Source organism: Gallinula chloropus, assembly GCF_964237585.1.
Source record: "Gallinula chloropus genome assembly, contig: HAP1_SCAFFOLD_736, whole genome shotgun sequence".
NCBI classification, from domain to species: Eukaryota; Metazoa; Chordata; class Aves; order Gruiformes; family Rallidae; genus Gallinula; species Gallinula chloropus.
The window spans coordinates 1-15576 of record NW_028168337.1 but is presented as its reverse complement, the minus strand read 5'-3'; the positions used below and the strand labels follow the sequence as shown (position 1 = coordinate 15576).

At 66.4% G+C, this 15576-nt stretch overlaps 1 protein-coding gene across 1 annotated transcript; it reads left to right on the top strand.

The window, feature by feature from the left end:
• Window positions 1-255: 255 nt before the first annotated feature.
• On the top strand, window positions 256-15552 carry LOC311204608 (ubiquitin-like modifier-activating enzyme 1; the record flags this gene model as incomplete). Its single annotated transcript, XM_084281009.1, is given in 7 exon segments — window positions 256-344; window positions 1392-1458; window positions 1461-1483; window positions 3466-3657; window positions 9848-9949; window positions 11674-11774; window positions 14714-15552. Coding segments are annotated over 7 exon segments (710 nt in total), but the record flags the coding sequence as incomplete, so codon positions are not given.
• Window positions 15553-15576: the final 24 nt, after the last annotated feature.

Below are 15576 nucleotides of genomic sequence, written 5' to 3'. Positions count from 1 at the left end.
ACCCATGGGTGCTGGGGGGGTTGGGGGATGTTTGGGGGGTCCCAGGGGGTTTGGGTGGGGGTCCCAGTGGGTGCTGAGGGGTCCCTGTACCCCCCCTCAGACCATGGGAGGCTGGAGGAGCTTATGGGTGCTGGCGGGGGGGGGGGTTGGGGGTCTGGGGGGGGTCCCAATGGGTCCTGGGGGGGGTTGGGGGTCCCAAGGGATTTGGGGTGGGGGTCCCAGTGGGTGCTGAGGGGTCCCTGTGCCCCCCCCCAGACGATGGGAGGCTGGAGGAGCTGAGGGCGTCCCTGCCCCCCCCCGAGGAGGCTGCCCGGCTTCCGCATGTTCCCATCGAGTTCGAGAAGGTGGGGGACCCCCCCGACCCCCCCCCCAAACCCCCCCCACCCATGGGTGCCCCCCCAGACCCCCCCCCACCCCTCAGCACCCATAGGTGCCCCCTCAGCCCCTCCCCAGGGCTCCCAGCCCCACCAAAACCTGCCCCCCCCCCCCATTCTTCCCTATCGAGTTCGAGGAGGTGGGGACCCCCCCCCAAAACCCCCCCACCCATGGGTGCCCCCCCAGACCCCCCCCACCCCTCAGCACCCATGGGTGCCCCCCCAGGACCACCCACCCACCCAAACCCCCCCCAAAACCTGGCCCCCCCCCCCCATTCTTCCCTATCGAGTTCGAGGAGGTGGGGACCCCCCCCCCAAACCCCCCCACCCATGGGTGTCCCCCCAGACCCCCCCCAGGACCCCCCACCCACCCAAACCCACCCAGACACCCCCAAATCCCCCACCAGCACCCACAAAACCCCTCATAACCCCCCCAAACCCCCCCTCCCCAGCCCCTGAGACCCCCATAGGTACCCCCCCAGACCTCCCATCACCCATAGGTGCCCCCAGCCCCTTCCCAGCACCCATGGGTGCCCCCCAGCACCCATAAACCCCCCCAAAACCCCCTTTAACACCCCCAAAACCCCCTCCAGCACCCACAAACCCCCCTCCCTAGCCCCCAAGACCCCCATAGGTGCCCCCCCAGACCCCAGAGCACCCATAGGTGCCCCCAGCCCCCTCCCAGCACCCATGGGTGCCCCCCCAGCACCCTTAAACCCCCCTTTACACCCCCAAAACCCCCTCCAGCACCCACAAACCTGCCCAAAGCCCCCCCAACCCCCCCTCCCGGGTGCCCCCCAGCACCCATAGTGCCCCCAGCCCCCTCCCAGCACCCATGGGTGCCCCCCAGGACCCATAAACCCCCCCAAAACCCCCTCCAGCACCCACAAACCTGCCCAAAACCCCCCCAAACCCCCCTCCCCAGCCCCCCCCCCGGGTGCCCCCCACCCCCCAGCACCCATAGGTGCCCCAGCCCCCTCCCAGCACCCATGGGTGCCCCCCTATCCCCCTCCCCAGGACGATGACACCAACTTCCACATGGATTTCATCGTCGCCGCCTCCAACCTCCGGGCTGAGAACTACGACATCCCCCCGCTGACAGGCACAAGGTGGGTGCTGGGGGGGCACCCATGGGTGCTGGGGGGCACCCAGGGGGCTGGGGGGGCACCCAGGGGGCTGGGGGTCGGGGGGACCCTGGGGGGGTCGGGAAGGGGGGGTTTAGGGGGGTTTTGGGGGTGCTGGAGGGAGTTTTGGGGTGTTAAAGGGGTTTTTAGGGGGTGTTGTGGGTGCTGGGGGGGCACCCATGGGTGCTGGGGGCACCCAGGGGGGCTGGGGGCTGGGGGGCACCTGGGGGGGGTCGGGAAGGGGGGTTTAGGGGGTTTTGTGGGTGCTGGAGGGGGTTTTAGGGGTGTTAAGGGGGTTTTTAGGGGGGGTTGTGGGTGCTGGGGGGCACCCATAGGTGCTTGGGGGGCACCCAGGGGGGCTGGGGGGTAGGGGGCACCTGGGGGGGGTCGGGAAGGGGGGGTTTGGGGGGTGTTGGGGGTGCTGGAGGGGTTTTGGGGTGTTAAGGGGGTTTTTAGGGGGGGTTGTGGGTGCTGGGGGGGCACCCATGGGTGCTGGGGGGCACCCAGGGGGGCTGGGGGGGCACCCAGGGGGGCTGGGGGTCGGGGGGGACCCTGGGGGGGGTCGGGAAGGGGGGGTTTAGGGGGGTTTTGTGGGTGCTGGAGGGGGTTTTGGGGTGTTAAAGGGGTTTTTAGGGGGTGTTGTGGGTGCTGGGGGGGCACCCATGGGTGCTTGGGGGCACCCAGGGGGCTGGGGGGTGGGGGGCACCTGGGGGGGGTCGGGAAGGGAGGGTTTGGGGGGGGGGGGTGGGTGCTGGAGGGGGTTTTGGGGTGTTAAGGGGGGTTTTAGGGGGGTTTATGGGTGCTGGGGGGCACCCAGGGGGCTGGGGGGGGGGATGTGGGGCAGGAGGAGGGGGACTTGTGGGGCAGGAGAGGCACTTAAGGGGCAGGAGGGGAACTTATGGGCAGGAGAGGCACTTATGGGGCAGGAGAGGAACTTATGGGCAGGAGAGGCACTTATGGGGCAGGAGAGGAACTTATGGGGCAGGAGAGGAACTTATGGGGCAGGAGGGCACTTGTGGGGCAGGAGAGGCACTTGTAGGACCTGGGGATGACTTGTGGGACACGGGGGAGGCACTTATGGGGCAGGAGAGGCACTTGTGGGGCAGGAAAGCAACTTATGGGGCAGGACAGGAACTTATGGGTCTGGAGAGGCACTTGTGGGGCAGGAGAGGGACTTATGGGGCAGAAGAGGCATTTATGGGGCAGGAAGAGGAGGACATGAAGGACCTGGGGATGACTTGTGGGCCACGGGGAGGGACTTGTGGGCCACGGGGGAGGCACTTATGGGTCCGGAGAGGCACTTGTGGGGCAGGAGAGGAACTTATGGGGCAGGAGAGGAACTTGTGGGGCAGAAGGAGGAAGACTTGTAGGACTTGTGGGCCACGGGAAGGGACTTGTGGGGCACGGGGGAGGCACTTATGGGTCCGGAGAGGAACTTATGGGGCAGAAGAGGCACTTATGGGGCAGGAGAGGCACTTATGGGGCAGGAGAGGCACTTATGGGGCAGGAGAGGGACTTGTGGGGCAGAAGAGGCACTTATGGGGCAGGAGAGGGACTTATGGGGCAGGAGGAGAAGGAGATGTAGGACCTGGGGATGACTTGTGGGACTCGGGGGAGGCACTTATGGGTCCGGACAGGCACTTGTGGGGCAGGACAGGAACTTATGGGGCAGGAGAGGGACTTATGGGGCAGGAGGAGAAGAGGACTTGTAGGACCTGGGGATGACTTGTGGGCCACGGGGGAGGCACTTACGGGTCCGGAGAGGCACTTGTGGGGCAGGAATGAAACTTATGGGGCAGGAGAAGAACTTATGGGTCCAGAGAGGCACTTATGGGGCAGGAGAGGAACTTGTGGGGCAGAAGGAGGAAGACTTGTAGGACTTGTGGGCCACGGGGGAGGCACTTGTGGGTCCGGAGGGGCCGTGTGGGGCTCACGCCGTCCCCCCGCCGTGGGTCGCCGTGGGGCAGAGCAAGCTGATCGCTGGGAAGATCATCCCGGCCATCGCCACCACCACGGGGGCCGTCGTGGGCCTGGCCTGCCTGGAGCTCTACAAGCTGGTCCAGGGCCACAGGCGTTTGAGCTCCTACAAGAACGGCTTCCTCAACCTGGCCCTGCCCTTCGTCAGCTTCTCCGAGCCCGTGGCCTGTCCACGGAATAAGGTCAGAGCTTGGGGGGCTGCCCCATAGAGTCCTGACCCATAGCTGGGGGGCTGCCCCACATGTGGTCTTGGTGGGTCATGGTGGGGTTGGGTTGGGTTGGGTTGGGTTGACCTGAGGTCTCATGGGCTTGGGGGTCTTGGAAGAGGTCTGGGGGCTGCCCCATAGAGATGTGGGGCTGCCCCATAGCACCCTGACCCATAGCACCCAGCCCCATAGCTGGGGGGCTGCCCCACATGTGGTCTTGGTGGGGTTGGGTTGGGTTGGGTTGACCTCAGGTCTGATGGGCTTGGGGGTCTGGGAAGGGGTCTGGGGGCTGCCCCATAGCTCCCTGACCCATAGCACCCAGCCCCATAGACCCCTGACCCATAGCACCCAGCCCCATAGCACCCTGACCCATAGCTGGGGGGCTGCCCCACAATGTGTCTTGGTGGGGTTGGGTTGGGTTGAGTTGGGTTGGGTTGGGTTTGGTTGGGTTGACCTGAGGTCTCATGGGCTTGGTCGTCTGGGAAGAGGTCTGGGGGCTGCCCCATAGCACCCTGACCCATAGCACCCAGCCCCATAGCTGGGGGGCTGCCCCACATGTGGTCGTGGTGGGGTTGAGTTGGGTTGGGTTGGGTTGACCTGAGGTCTCATGGGCTTGGGGGTCTGGGAAGGGGTCTGGGGGCTGCCCCATAGCTCCCTGACCCATAGCAACCAGCCCCATAGACCCCTGACCCATAGCACCCAGCCCCATAGCTCCCTGACCCATAGCTGGGGGGCTGCCCCACATGTGGTCTTGGTGGGTCATGGTTGGGTTGGGTTGGGTTGGGTTGACCTGAGGTCTCATGGGCTGCCCCATAGCTCCCTGACCCATAGCACCCAGCCCCATAGATCCCTGACCTATAACCCCCTGACCCATAGCTGGGGGGCTGCCCCACATGTGGTCTTGGTGGGGTTGAGTTGGGTTGGGTTGGGTTTGGTTGGGTTGACCTGAGGTCTCATGGGCTTGGTCGTCTGGGAAGAGGTCTGGGGGCTGCCCCATAGCACCCTGACCCATAGCACCCAGCCCCATAGCTGGGGGGCTGCCCCACATGTGGTCTTGGTGGGGTTGGGTTGGGTTGGGTTGGGTTGACCTGAGGTCTGATGGGGTTGGGGGTCTGGGAAGGGGTCTGGGGGCTGCCCCATAGCTCCCTGACCCATAGCATCCAGCCCCATAGCACCCTGACCCATAGCACCCAGCCCCATAGCCCCCTGACCCATAGCTGGGGGGCTGCCCCACATGTGGTCTTGGTGGGGTTGGGTTGGGTTGGGTTGACCTGAGGTCTCATGGGGTTGGGGGTCTGGGAAGGGGTCTGGGTGCTGCCCCATAGCTCCCTGACCTATAGCACCCAGCCCCATAGCACCCTGACCCATAGCACCCAGCCCCATAGACCCCTGACCCATAGCTGGGGGGCTGCCCCACATGTGGTCTTGGTGGGGTTGGGTTGGGTTGGGTTGGGTTGACCTGAGGTCTCATGGGGTTGGGGGTCTGGGAAGGGGTCTGGGGGCTGCCCCATAGCTCCCTGACCCATAGCACCCAGCCCCATAGCACCCTGACCCATAGCACCCAGCCCCATAGAGCCCTGACCCATAGCTGGGGGGCTGCCCCACATGTGGTCTTGGTGGGGTTGGGTTGGGTTGAGTTGAGTTGGGTTGGGTTGGGTTGGGTTGACCTGAGGTCTCATGGGCTGCCCCATAGCTCCCTGACCCATAGCACCCAGCCCCATAGAGCCCTGACCCATAGCCCGCTGACCCATAGCTGGGGGGCTGCCCCACATGTGGTCTTGGTGGGGTTGGGTTGGGTTGGGTTGGGTTGACCTGAGGTCTGATGGGGTTGGGGGTCTGGGAAGGGGCCTGGGGGCTGCCCCATAGCTCCCTGACCCATAGCACCCAGCTCCATAGCACCCTGACCCATAGCAACCAGCCCCATAGAGCCCTGACCCATAGCTGGGGGGCTGCCCCACATGTGGTCTTGGTGGGGTTGGGTTGGGTTGGGTTGGGTTGACCTGAGGTCTGATGGGGTTGGGGGTCTGGGAAGAGGTCTGGGGGCTGCCCCATAGAGATGTGGGGCTGCCCCATAGCACCCTGACCCATAGCACCCAGCCCCATAGCTGGGGGGCTGCCCCACATGTGGTCTTGGTGGGGTTGGGTTGGGTTGGGTTGACCTGAGGTCTGATGGGGTTGGGGGTCTGGGAAGGGGTCTGGGGGCTGCCCCATAGCTCCCTGACCCATAGCAACCAGCCCCATAGCTCCCTGACCCATAGCTCCCTGACCCATAGCACCCTGACCCATAGCTGGGGGGCTGCCCCACATGTGGTCTTGGTGGGGTTGGGTTGGGTTGGGTTGACCTGAGGTCTGATGGGGTTGGGGGTCTGGGAAGGGGTCTGGGTGCTGCCCCATAGAGATGTGGGGCTGCCCCATAGCACCCTGCCCCATAGCTCCCTGACCCATAGCACACACAGCCCCACAGCCCCCAGCCCCATGGCACCCACAGCCCCCCAGCCCCATAGCACCCACAGCCCCATAGCACCCATAGCCCCCAGCCCCATAACTCCCAGCCCCACAGCACCCACAGCCCCCAGCCCCATAGCACCCACAGCACCCCCAGCCCCATAACCCACAGCCCCACAACACCCACAGCACCCACAGCCCCACAGCCCCCAGCCCCACAGCACCCACAGCCCCATAGCCCCCAGCCCCATAACCCCCAGCCCCCAGCCCCACAGCCCCCAGCCCCATAACCCACAGCCCCATAGCACCCAGCCCCATAGCACCCACAGCCCCACAGCACCCATAGCCCCCAGCCCCACAGCCCACAGCCCCATAGCACCCACAGCCCACAGCCCCATGGCACCCACAGCCCCACAGCACCCATAGCCCCCAGCCCCATAACCCCCAGCCCCCAGCCTCACAGCCCCCAGCCCCACAGCACCCACAGCCCCCAGCCCCATAACCCCCAGCCCCACAGCACCCACAGCCCCATAGCCCACAGCCCCACAGCACCCACAGTCCCATAGCACCCAACCCCACAGCCCCATAGCACCCAGCCCCATAACCCCCAGCCCCATGGCACCCCCAGCCTCACAGCCCCCAGCCCCATAGCACCCAGCCCCACAGCACCCACAGCCCCCAGCCCCACAGCACCCATAGCCCCCAGCCCCATAACCCCACAGCCCCCACCCCCCCATCCCCACAGCCCCACAGCCCCCAGCCCCACAGCACCCAGCCCCACAGCACCCATAGCTCCCAGCCCCATAGCACCCACAGCACCCAGCCCCATAGCACCCACAGCCCACAGCCCCACAGCCCCCAGCCCCATAGCACCCACAGCACCCAGCCCCATAGCCCCCAGCCCCACAGCACCCACAGCCCCATAACCCCCAGCCCCCCAGCCCTATAGCACCCACAGCCCCATAGCACCCATAGCCCCCAGCCCCACAGCCCACAGCCCCATAGCACCCACAGCACCCACAGCCCCATAGCCCCCAGCCCCACAGCACCCACAGCCCCATAACCCCCAGCCCCATAGCACCCACAGCCCACAGCACCCACCGCCCCACAGCCCCCAGCCCCATAGCTCCCAGCCCCACAGCACCCCCAGCCCCACAGCACCCATAGCACCCAGCCCCATAGCTCCCAGCCCCATAGCACCCACAGCACCCAGCCCCCAGCCCCACAGCACCCCCAGCCCCATAGCTCCCAGCCCCATAGCCCACAGCCCCATAGCTCCCAGCCCCATAGCACCCACAGCACCCATAGCACCCAGCCCCATAGCACCCACAGCCCCCAGCCCCACAGCACCCAGCCCCACAGCACCCACAGCCCCCAGCCCCATAGCCCCCAGCCCCATGGCACCCACAGCCCCACAGCCCCCAGCCCCATAGCCCCCAGCCCCATGGCACCCACAGCCCACAGCCCACAGCACCCACAGCCCCCATCCCCACAGCCCCCAGCCCCATAGCACCCACAGCACCCAGCCCCATGGCACCCAGCCCCACAGCACCCACAGCCCCATAACCCCCAGCCCCCCAGCCCTATAGCACCCAGCCCCACAGCCCCCAGCCCCATAACCCCCAGCCCCACAGCCCCCAGCCCCATAGCCCCCATCCCCACAGCCCCCAGCCCCATAGCACCCACAGCCCCCAGCCCCATAACCCCCAGCCCCACAGCACCCACAGCCCCATAACCCCCAGCCCCACAGCACCCACAGCCCACAGCCCCCCAGCCCCATAGCACCCAGCCCCATAGCACCCTCAGCCCCACAGCACCCACAGCCCCCAGCCCCATGGCACCCAGCCCCACAGCCCCCAGCCCCATAGCACCCAGCCCCACAGCCCCATGGCACCCACAGCCCCCAGCCCCACAGCCCCCAGCCCCACAGCACCCATAGCTCCCAGCCCCATAGCACCCAGCCCCATAGCACCCACAGCCCCCAGCCCCATGGCACCCACAGCCCCACAGCACCCATAGCCCCCAGCCCCATAACCCCCAGCCCCATAGCACCCACAGCCCCCCAGCCCCATAGCACCCAGCCCCATAGCACCCACAGCCCACAGCCCCCCAGCCCCATAACCCCCAGCCCCATAGCACCCACAGCCCACAGCCCCCCAGCCCCATAGCACCCAGCCCCATAGCACCCACAGCCCCCAGCCCCACAGCCCCCAGCCCCATAGCACCCACAGCCCCCAGCCCCATAGCACCCATAGCCCCACAGCACTCACAGCCCACAGCCCCCAGCCCCATAGCACCCAGCCCCATAGCACCCAGCCCCATAGCCCACAGCCCCACAGCACCCCCAGCCCCATAGCACCCAGCCCCATAGCCCCACAGCCCCATAGCCCCTAGCCCCATAGCACCCATAGCCCCCAGCCCCACAGCCCCCAGCCCCACAGCACCCATAGCCCTCAGCCCCACAGCCCCCAGCCCCATAGCACCCAGCCCCACAGCCCCATAGCACCCACAGCCCCCAGCCCCATAGCACCCAGCCCCACAGCCCCCAGCCCCATAGCACCCACAGCACCCATAGCCCCCAGCCCCATGGCACCCAGCTCCATAGCCCACAGCACCCACAGCCCCCAACCCCACAGCCCCATAGCACCCCCAGCCCCATAGCCCCCAGCCTCCCAGCCCCCAGCCCCATAGCACCCACAGCCCCCAGCCCCATGGCACCCAGCCCCACAGCACCCACAGCCCCCATCCCCACAGCACCCATAGCCCCCAGCCCCATAACCCACAGCCCCATAGCTCCCAGCCCCATAGCACCCACAGCCCCCAGCCCCATAGCCCACAGCCCCCAGCCCCACAGCACCCCCAGCCCCATAGCACCCAGCCCCATAGCACCCACAGCCCACAGCCCCACAGCCCCCAGCCCCATAGCACCCACAGCACCCAGCCCCATAGCCCCCAGCCCCACAGCACCCACAGCCCCATAACCCCCATTCCCACAGCACCCACAGCCCCATAACCCCCAGCCCCCAGCCCCATAGCACCCACAGCCCCCATCCCCACAGCCCCCAGCCCCATAGCACCCACAGCCCCCAGCCCCATAACCCCCCAGCCCCACAGCCCCCACCCCCCCATCCCCACAGCCCCATAGCACCCAGCCCCACAGCCCACAGCCCCCAGCACCACAGCACCCATAGCACCCAGCCCCACAGCCCCCAGCCCCATAACCCACAGCCCCATAGCCCCCAGCCCCATGGCACCCACAGCCCCCAGCCCCATAGCACCCAGCCCCATAGCCCCCAGCCCCACAGCACCCAGCCCCATAGCACCCACAGCCCCCAGCCCCATAGCCCCCAGCCCCACAGCACCCACAGCCCCATAGCACCCAACCCCACAGCCCCACAGCACCCACAGCCCCATAGCCCCCAGCCCCATAGCCCCCAGCCCCACAGCACCCACAGCCCCATAGCCCCCAGCCCCACAGCACCCACAGCCCCATAATCCCCAGCCCCACAGCACCCACAGCCCCATAACCCCCAGCCCCCAGCCCCATAGCACCCACAGCCCCCAGCCCCACAGCCCCCAGCCCCATAGCACCCACAGCCCCCAGCCCCATAACCCCCAGCCCCATAGCACCCACAGCCCCCAGCCCCATAGCACCCATAGCCCCCAGCCCCACAGCCCCCCCAGCCCCCCAGCTGACTGGGTGCCCCTCCCCCTCTCCCAGTACTACGACGTGGAGTGGACGCTCTGGGACCGGTTTGAGGTCCAGGGGCTCCAGCCCGACGGGCAGGAGATGACCCTGCGCCAGTTCCTGGCCTACTTCAAGGTACTGGGAGCACTGGGAGGCACTGGGAGGGGACTGGGAGGGGGTTAGAGGGGACTGGGAGGGGGTTAGAGGGGACTGGGAGGGGATTCGGGGGGACTGGGAGGGACTTGGAGGAGAATGGGGGGAACTGGGAGGGGATTGGGGGGGACTGGGAGAGGATTGGGGGGAACTGGGAGGGACTGGGAGGGGAGTGGGAGGGACTGGGAGGCGATTAGAGGGGACTGGGAGAGGATTGGGGGGGACTGGGAGGGACTTGGAGGAGAATGAGGGGCACTGGGGGGGATTGGAAGGGACTGGGAGAGGATTGGGGGGAACTGGGAGGGACTGGGAGGGGAGTGGGAGGGGATTGGGGGGAACTGGGAGAGGGTGGGAGGTTACTGGGAGGGACTGGGAGGGGATTGGGGGGGACTGGGAGCAACTGGGAAGGACTGGGGGGGGAATGGGAGGGACTGGGGGGGGAGGAGGGGTTACTGGGAAGGACTGGGATGGGAATAAGGGGGTGACTGGGGGGGAATGGGAGGGGCTGGAAGGAACTGGTGGGTTACTGGTGGGCACTGGGATGGTGGGGGAGGGATGGGGGGGAGGGGCTGCCCCCCTCACGCCCCTCCCCCACCCCCTCTGACCTTCTCAACCCCCTTTCACCCTTCCCCCACTCCACACCTTACCCCCTTGCCCCTCCCCCACCCTCCTGCCCTTCCCCCACCCCCCTTGCCCCTCCCCCACCCCCTCATGCCCCTCCCCCACCCCACTGACACCCCTCCCCCACCCCCTGCCCCTCCCACCCACTCCCACCCTTCCCCACCCCACTCCCACCCTTCCCCCTCCTGCCCCTCCCCCCCTCTTGCCCCTCCCACCCACTCCCACCCTTCCCCCACCCCAATCCCACCCTCCCCCCCTCCTGCCCCTCCCCACCTCCCTCATACCCCTCCCCCACCCCCTTGCCCCTCCCCCACCCTCCTGCCCATCCCCCAACCCTTCACCCGTCCCCCACCCCCCTTTGCCCCTCCCCCACCCCCGCCCCTCCCCCACCCCCTGACACCCTTCCCCCACCCCCTGACACCCCTACCCCCTGACGCCCCTCCCCTACCCCCTGACGCCCCTCCCCCACCCCTTGCCCCTCCCCCACCCTCATGCCCATCCCCCACCCCTTCACCCCTCCCCCACCCCCCTTGCCCCTCCCCCACCTCCTTCCCCATCCCCCACCCCCCTCATGCCCCTCCCCCACCCCCTCCTCACACCTCACCCCCTTGCCCCTCCCCCACCTCCTTCCCCATCCCCCACCCCCCTCATGCCCCTCCCCCACCCCCTCCTCACACCTCACCCCCTTGCCCCTCCCCCGTCTCCCCTCCCCCACACCCTCCTGCCCCTCCCCCACCCCCCTCCACACCTCACCCCCTTGCCCCTCCCCCCCACTTCTCCCCCACCTCCTGACACCCCTCCCCCACCCCCCCTTGCCCTGCCCCTCCCCCACCCTCTGCCCCCCGCCCCTCCCCCCACCCCGTTGCCCCTCCCCACCTCCCTCATACCCCTCCCCCACCCCACTGACACCCCTCCCCCACCCCCTGCCCCTCCTCCACCCCCTCATGCCCCTCCCCCACTCCCTCCTGCCCCTCCCTCACCCTCTGCCCCCGCCCCTCCCCCCACCCCCGTCTCCCCTCCCCCACCCCCCATGCCCCTCCCCCACCCCCTGCTGCCCCTCCCCCCCCCCCACCCCTCCCCCGCAGCGGGAGCACCGCCTGGAGATCACGATGCTGTCGCAGGGCGTGTCCATGCTCTACTCCTTCTTCATGCCCCCCGGCAAGCTGCGCGAGCGCCACGACCAGCCGTGAGCACTGGGGGCACTGGGAGGCACTGGGAGGGCACTGGGAGGCACTGGGAGGGCACTGGGAGGCACTGGGATGGACTGCGAGGGGACTGGGAGGGCACTGGGAGCCACTGGGATGGACTGCGAGGGGACTGGGAGGCACTGGGTTATACTGGGAGGGCACTGGGATATACTGGGAGGGCACTGGGATGGACTGGGAGGGCACTGGGATGGACTGGGAGGCACTGGGAGGGGCTGGGCTCCTTCTTCATGCCCCCCGGCAAGCTGCGCGAGCGCCACGACCAGCCGTGAGCACTGGGGGCACTGGGAGGCACTGGGAGGGCACTGGGAGGCACTGGGAGGGCACTGGGAGGCACTGGGATGGACTGCGAGGGGACTGGGAGGGCACTGGGAGCCACTGGGATGGACTGCGAGGGGACTGGGAGGCACTGGGTTATACTGGGAGGGCACTGGGATATACTGGGAGGGCACTGGGATGGACTGGGAGGGCACTGGGATGGACTGGGAGGCACTGGGAGGGGCTGGGCTCCTTCTTCATGCCCCCCGGCAAGCTGCGCGAGCGCCACGACCAGCCGTGAGCACTGGGGGCACTGGGAGGGCACTGGGAGGGCACTGGGAGGCACTGGGAGGCACTGGGAGGCACTGGGAGGGCACTAGGTTATACTGGGACGGCACTGGGATGGACTGGGAGGCACTGGGAGGGCACTGGGATATACTGGGAGGGCATTGAGTGGGGCTGGGATGGATTGCGAGGGGACTGGGAGGCACTGGGAGGGACTGGGAGGCACTGGGACAGCACTGGAAGGGCACTGGGAGCCACTGGGAGGCACTGGGAGGGCACTGGGAGGGCATTGAGTGGGGCTGGGATGGACTGCGAGGGGACTGGGATGGACTGGGAGGCACTGGGACGGCACTGGGAGCCACTGGGAGGGCACTGGGAGCCACTGGGATGGACTGCGAGGGGACTGGGAGGCACTGGGAGGGGAGTGGGAGGGACTGGGAGCCACTGGGAGGGCACTGGGATGGACTAGGAGGCACTGGGAGGGCACTGGGTTATACTGGGAGGGCACTGGGATATACTGGGAGGCACTGGGAGAGCACTGGGAGGCACTGGGAGGGGAGTGGGAGGGCACTGGGAGGCACTGAGAGGGCACTGGGAGGCACTGGGAGGGCATTGAGCAGGGCTGGGAGGCACTGGTATGGACTAGGAGGCACTGGGACGGCACTGGTTTATACTGGGAGGCACTGGGAAGGCATTGGGAGGGACTGACTTATACTGGGAGGGACGGGGAGGCACTGGGAGGGGTTTGGGGAGGGAACTGGGTGATACTGGGAGGGCACTGGGAGGGACTGGGAGGGGACTGGGGAAACTGGTGGGTGTTGCTGGTGGTTGCTGGTGGGTACTGGGAGTTACTGGCAGGTGTATACTGGTGCGTACTGGTTCATACTGGTGCATACTGGTGGGCACTGGTGTGTACTGGTGGTTCCTGGGAGTTACTAGCTGGTCCATACTGGTGCATACTGGTGGGTACTGGTAGGTACTGGGTGTTACTGGTGGGTGTGTCCTGGTGTATACTGGTCCCTACTGGTAGGTACTGGTTGATACTGGGTTATACTGGTCCGTACTGGTGTGTACTGGTGTGTACTAGGAGTTATTAGCGTGTGTGTACTGGTGCACACTGGTTGACACTGGTTGATACTGGTGGGCACTGGGAGTTACTGGCGGGTGCATACTAGTTCATACTGGCTCGTACTGGTGTATACTGGTCCATACTGGTCAATACTGGTGCATACTGGTGCATACTGGTGGGTACTGGTGTATACTGGTGGTTCCTAAGAGTTATTAGCGGATGTGTACTGGGTCATACTGGTTGAGACTGGTGTGTACTGGTGGCCACTGGTGGGTACTGGTAGTTACTATCGGGTGTATACTGGTGCATACTGGTACGTACTGGTGGTTACTGGGAGTTACTAGCAGCTGTGTACTGGTTTATACTGGCTCGTACTGGTTCCTACTGGTGTGTACTGGTGCAAACTGGTGGGTACTGGGAGTTACTGGTGGGTGTGTACTGGTCTATACCAGTCTGTACTGGGTTATAATGGTTTATACTGGGTTATACTGGTGCATACTGGTTTGTACTGGTTTATACTGATCTATACTGGTCCATACTGGTGTGTACTCGTGGGCACTGGTGGTTCCTGGGAGTTCCTGGCGGGTGTGTACTGGTGCATACTGGTCTATAGTGGGTTCTACTGGGTTATACCAGTGCATACTGGTTTATACTGGTCTATACTGGTCCATACTGGTGTGTACTTGTGGGCACTGGTGGGTACTGGGAGTTACTGGTGGGTGTGTACTGGTCTATACCAGTCTGTACTGGGTTATAATGGTTTATACTGGGTGCGACTGGTCCATACTGGTCTGTACTGGTGTATACTGGTTTATACTGGTCTATACTGGTCCATACTGGTGTATACTGGTGTGCAGTGCTGTGCGTTCATGGGCACTGGTGGTTCCTGGGAGTTACTGGCGGGTATATACTTGTCCATACTGGTCTATAGTGGCTTATACTGGGTTCTACTGGTCCATACTGGTTTGTACTGGTCCATACTGGTCTATACTGGTCCATACTGGTGTATACTGGTGCGCACAGCTGTGCAATTCATGGGCACTGGTGGTTCCTGGGAGTTATTGGCGGGTGTGTACTGGTGCATACTGGTCTATAGCGGGTTATACTGGGTTATACGGGTTTATACTGGTTTATACTGGTCCATACTGGTGTGCACTGGTGCACACAGCTTTGCATTCATGGGCACTGGTAGTTCCTGGGAGTTCCTGGCGGGTGTGTACTGGTGCAGACTGGTCTATAGCGGGTTCTACTGGGTTATACTGGTCCGTACTGGTGTATACTGGTTTATACTGGTTTATACTGGCGCAGGATGACGGAGATCGTGTCGCGGGTGTCGAAGAAGCGGCTGGGCCGGCACGTGCGGGCGCTGGTGTTCGAGCTCTGCTGCAACGACGAGAGCGACAGCGACGTGGAGGTGCCCTACGTGCGCTACAGCCTCCGCTAGGGGGCGCCCTGACGCCCCTCCCCCACCCCCACCCTGACCCCCACCCTGACCCCCACCCAACCCCCCCACCCATCCCCCCACCCACCCCCCCAGAGAGGCGTAAAGGGTGGGGGTGGGGGAGGGGTGGGAGGGTTATGGGGGCACTACGGCCGCTAGGGGGCGCCCTTCCGCCCCTCCCCCACCCCCACCCTGACCCCCACCCATCCCCCCACCCAACCCCCCCACCCATCCCCCCACCCACCCCCCCAGAGAGGCGTAAAGGGTGAGGGTGGGGGAGGGGTAGGAGGGATGGGGGAGGGGTTAGAGGGGTCCTATGGCCGCTAGGGGGCGCCCTTCCGCCCCTCCCCCACCCCCACCCTGACCCCCACCCATCCCCCACCCCATCCCCCCCACCCATCCCCCCACCCCACCCCCCAGGGAGGCGTAAAGGGTGGGGGTGGGGGAGGGGTGGGAGGGAGGGGGGAGGGGTGAATGGACCCTATGGCCGCTAGGGGGCGCCCTTCTGCCCCTCCCCCACCCCCACCCATCCCCCACCCTGACCCCCACCCAACCCCCACCCCCACCCATCCCCCACCCTGACCCCCACCCATCCCCCACCCCCACCCATCCCCCCCCAGCGGCGTAAAGAGGGTGGGGGTGGGGGAGGGGTAATAGGGAGGGGGGAGGGGTTAGAGGGGTCCTATGGCCGCTAGGGGGCGCCCTGCCGCCCTCCCCCACCCCCACCCTG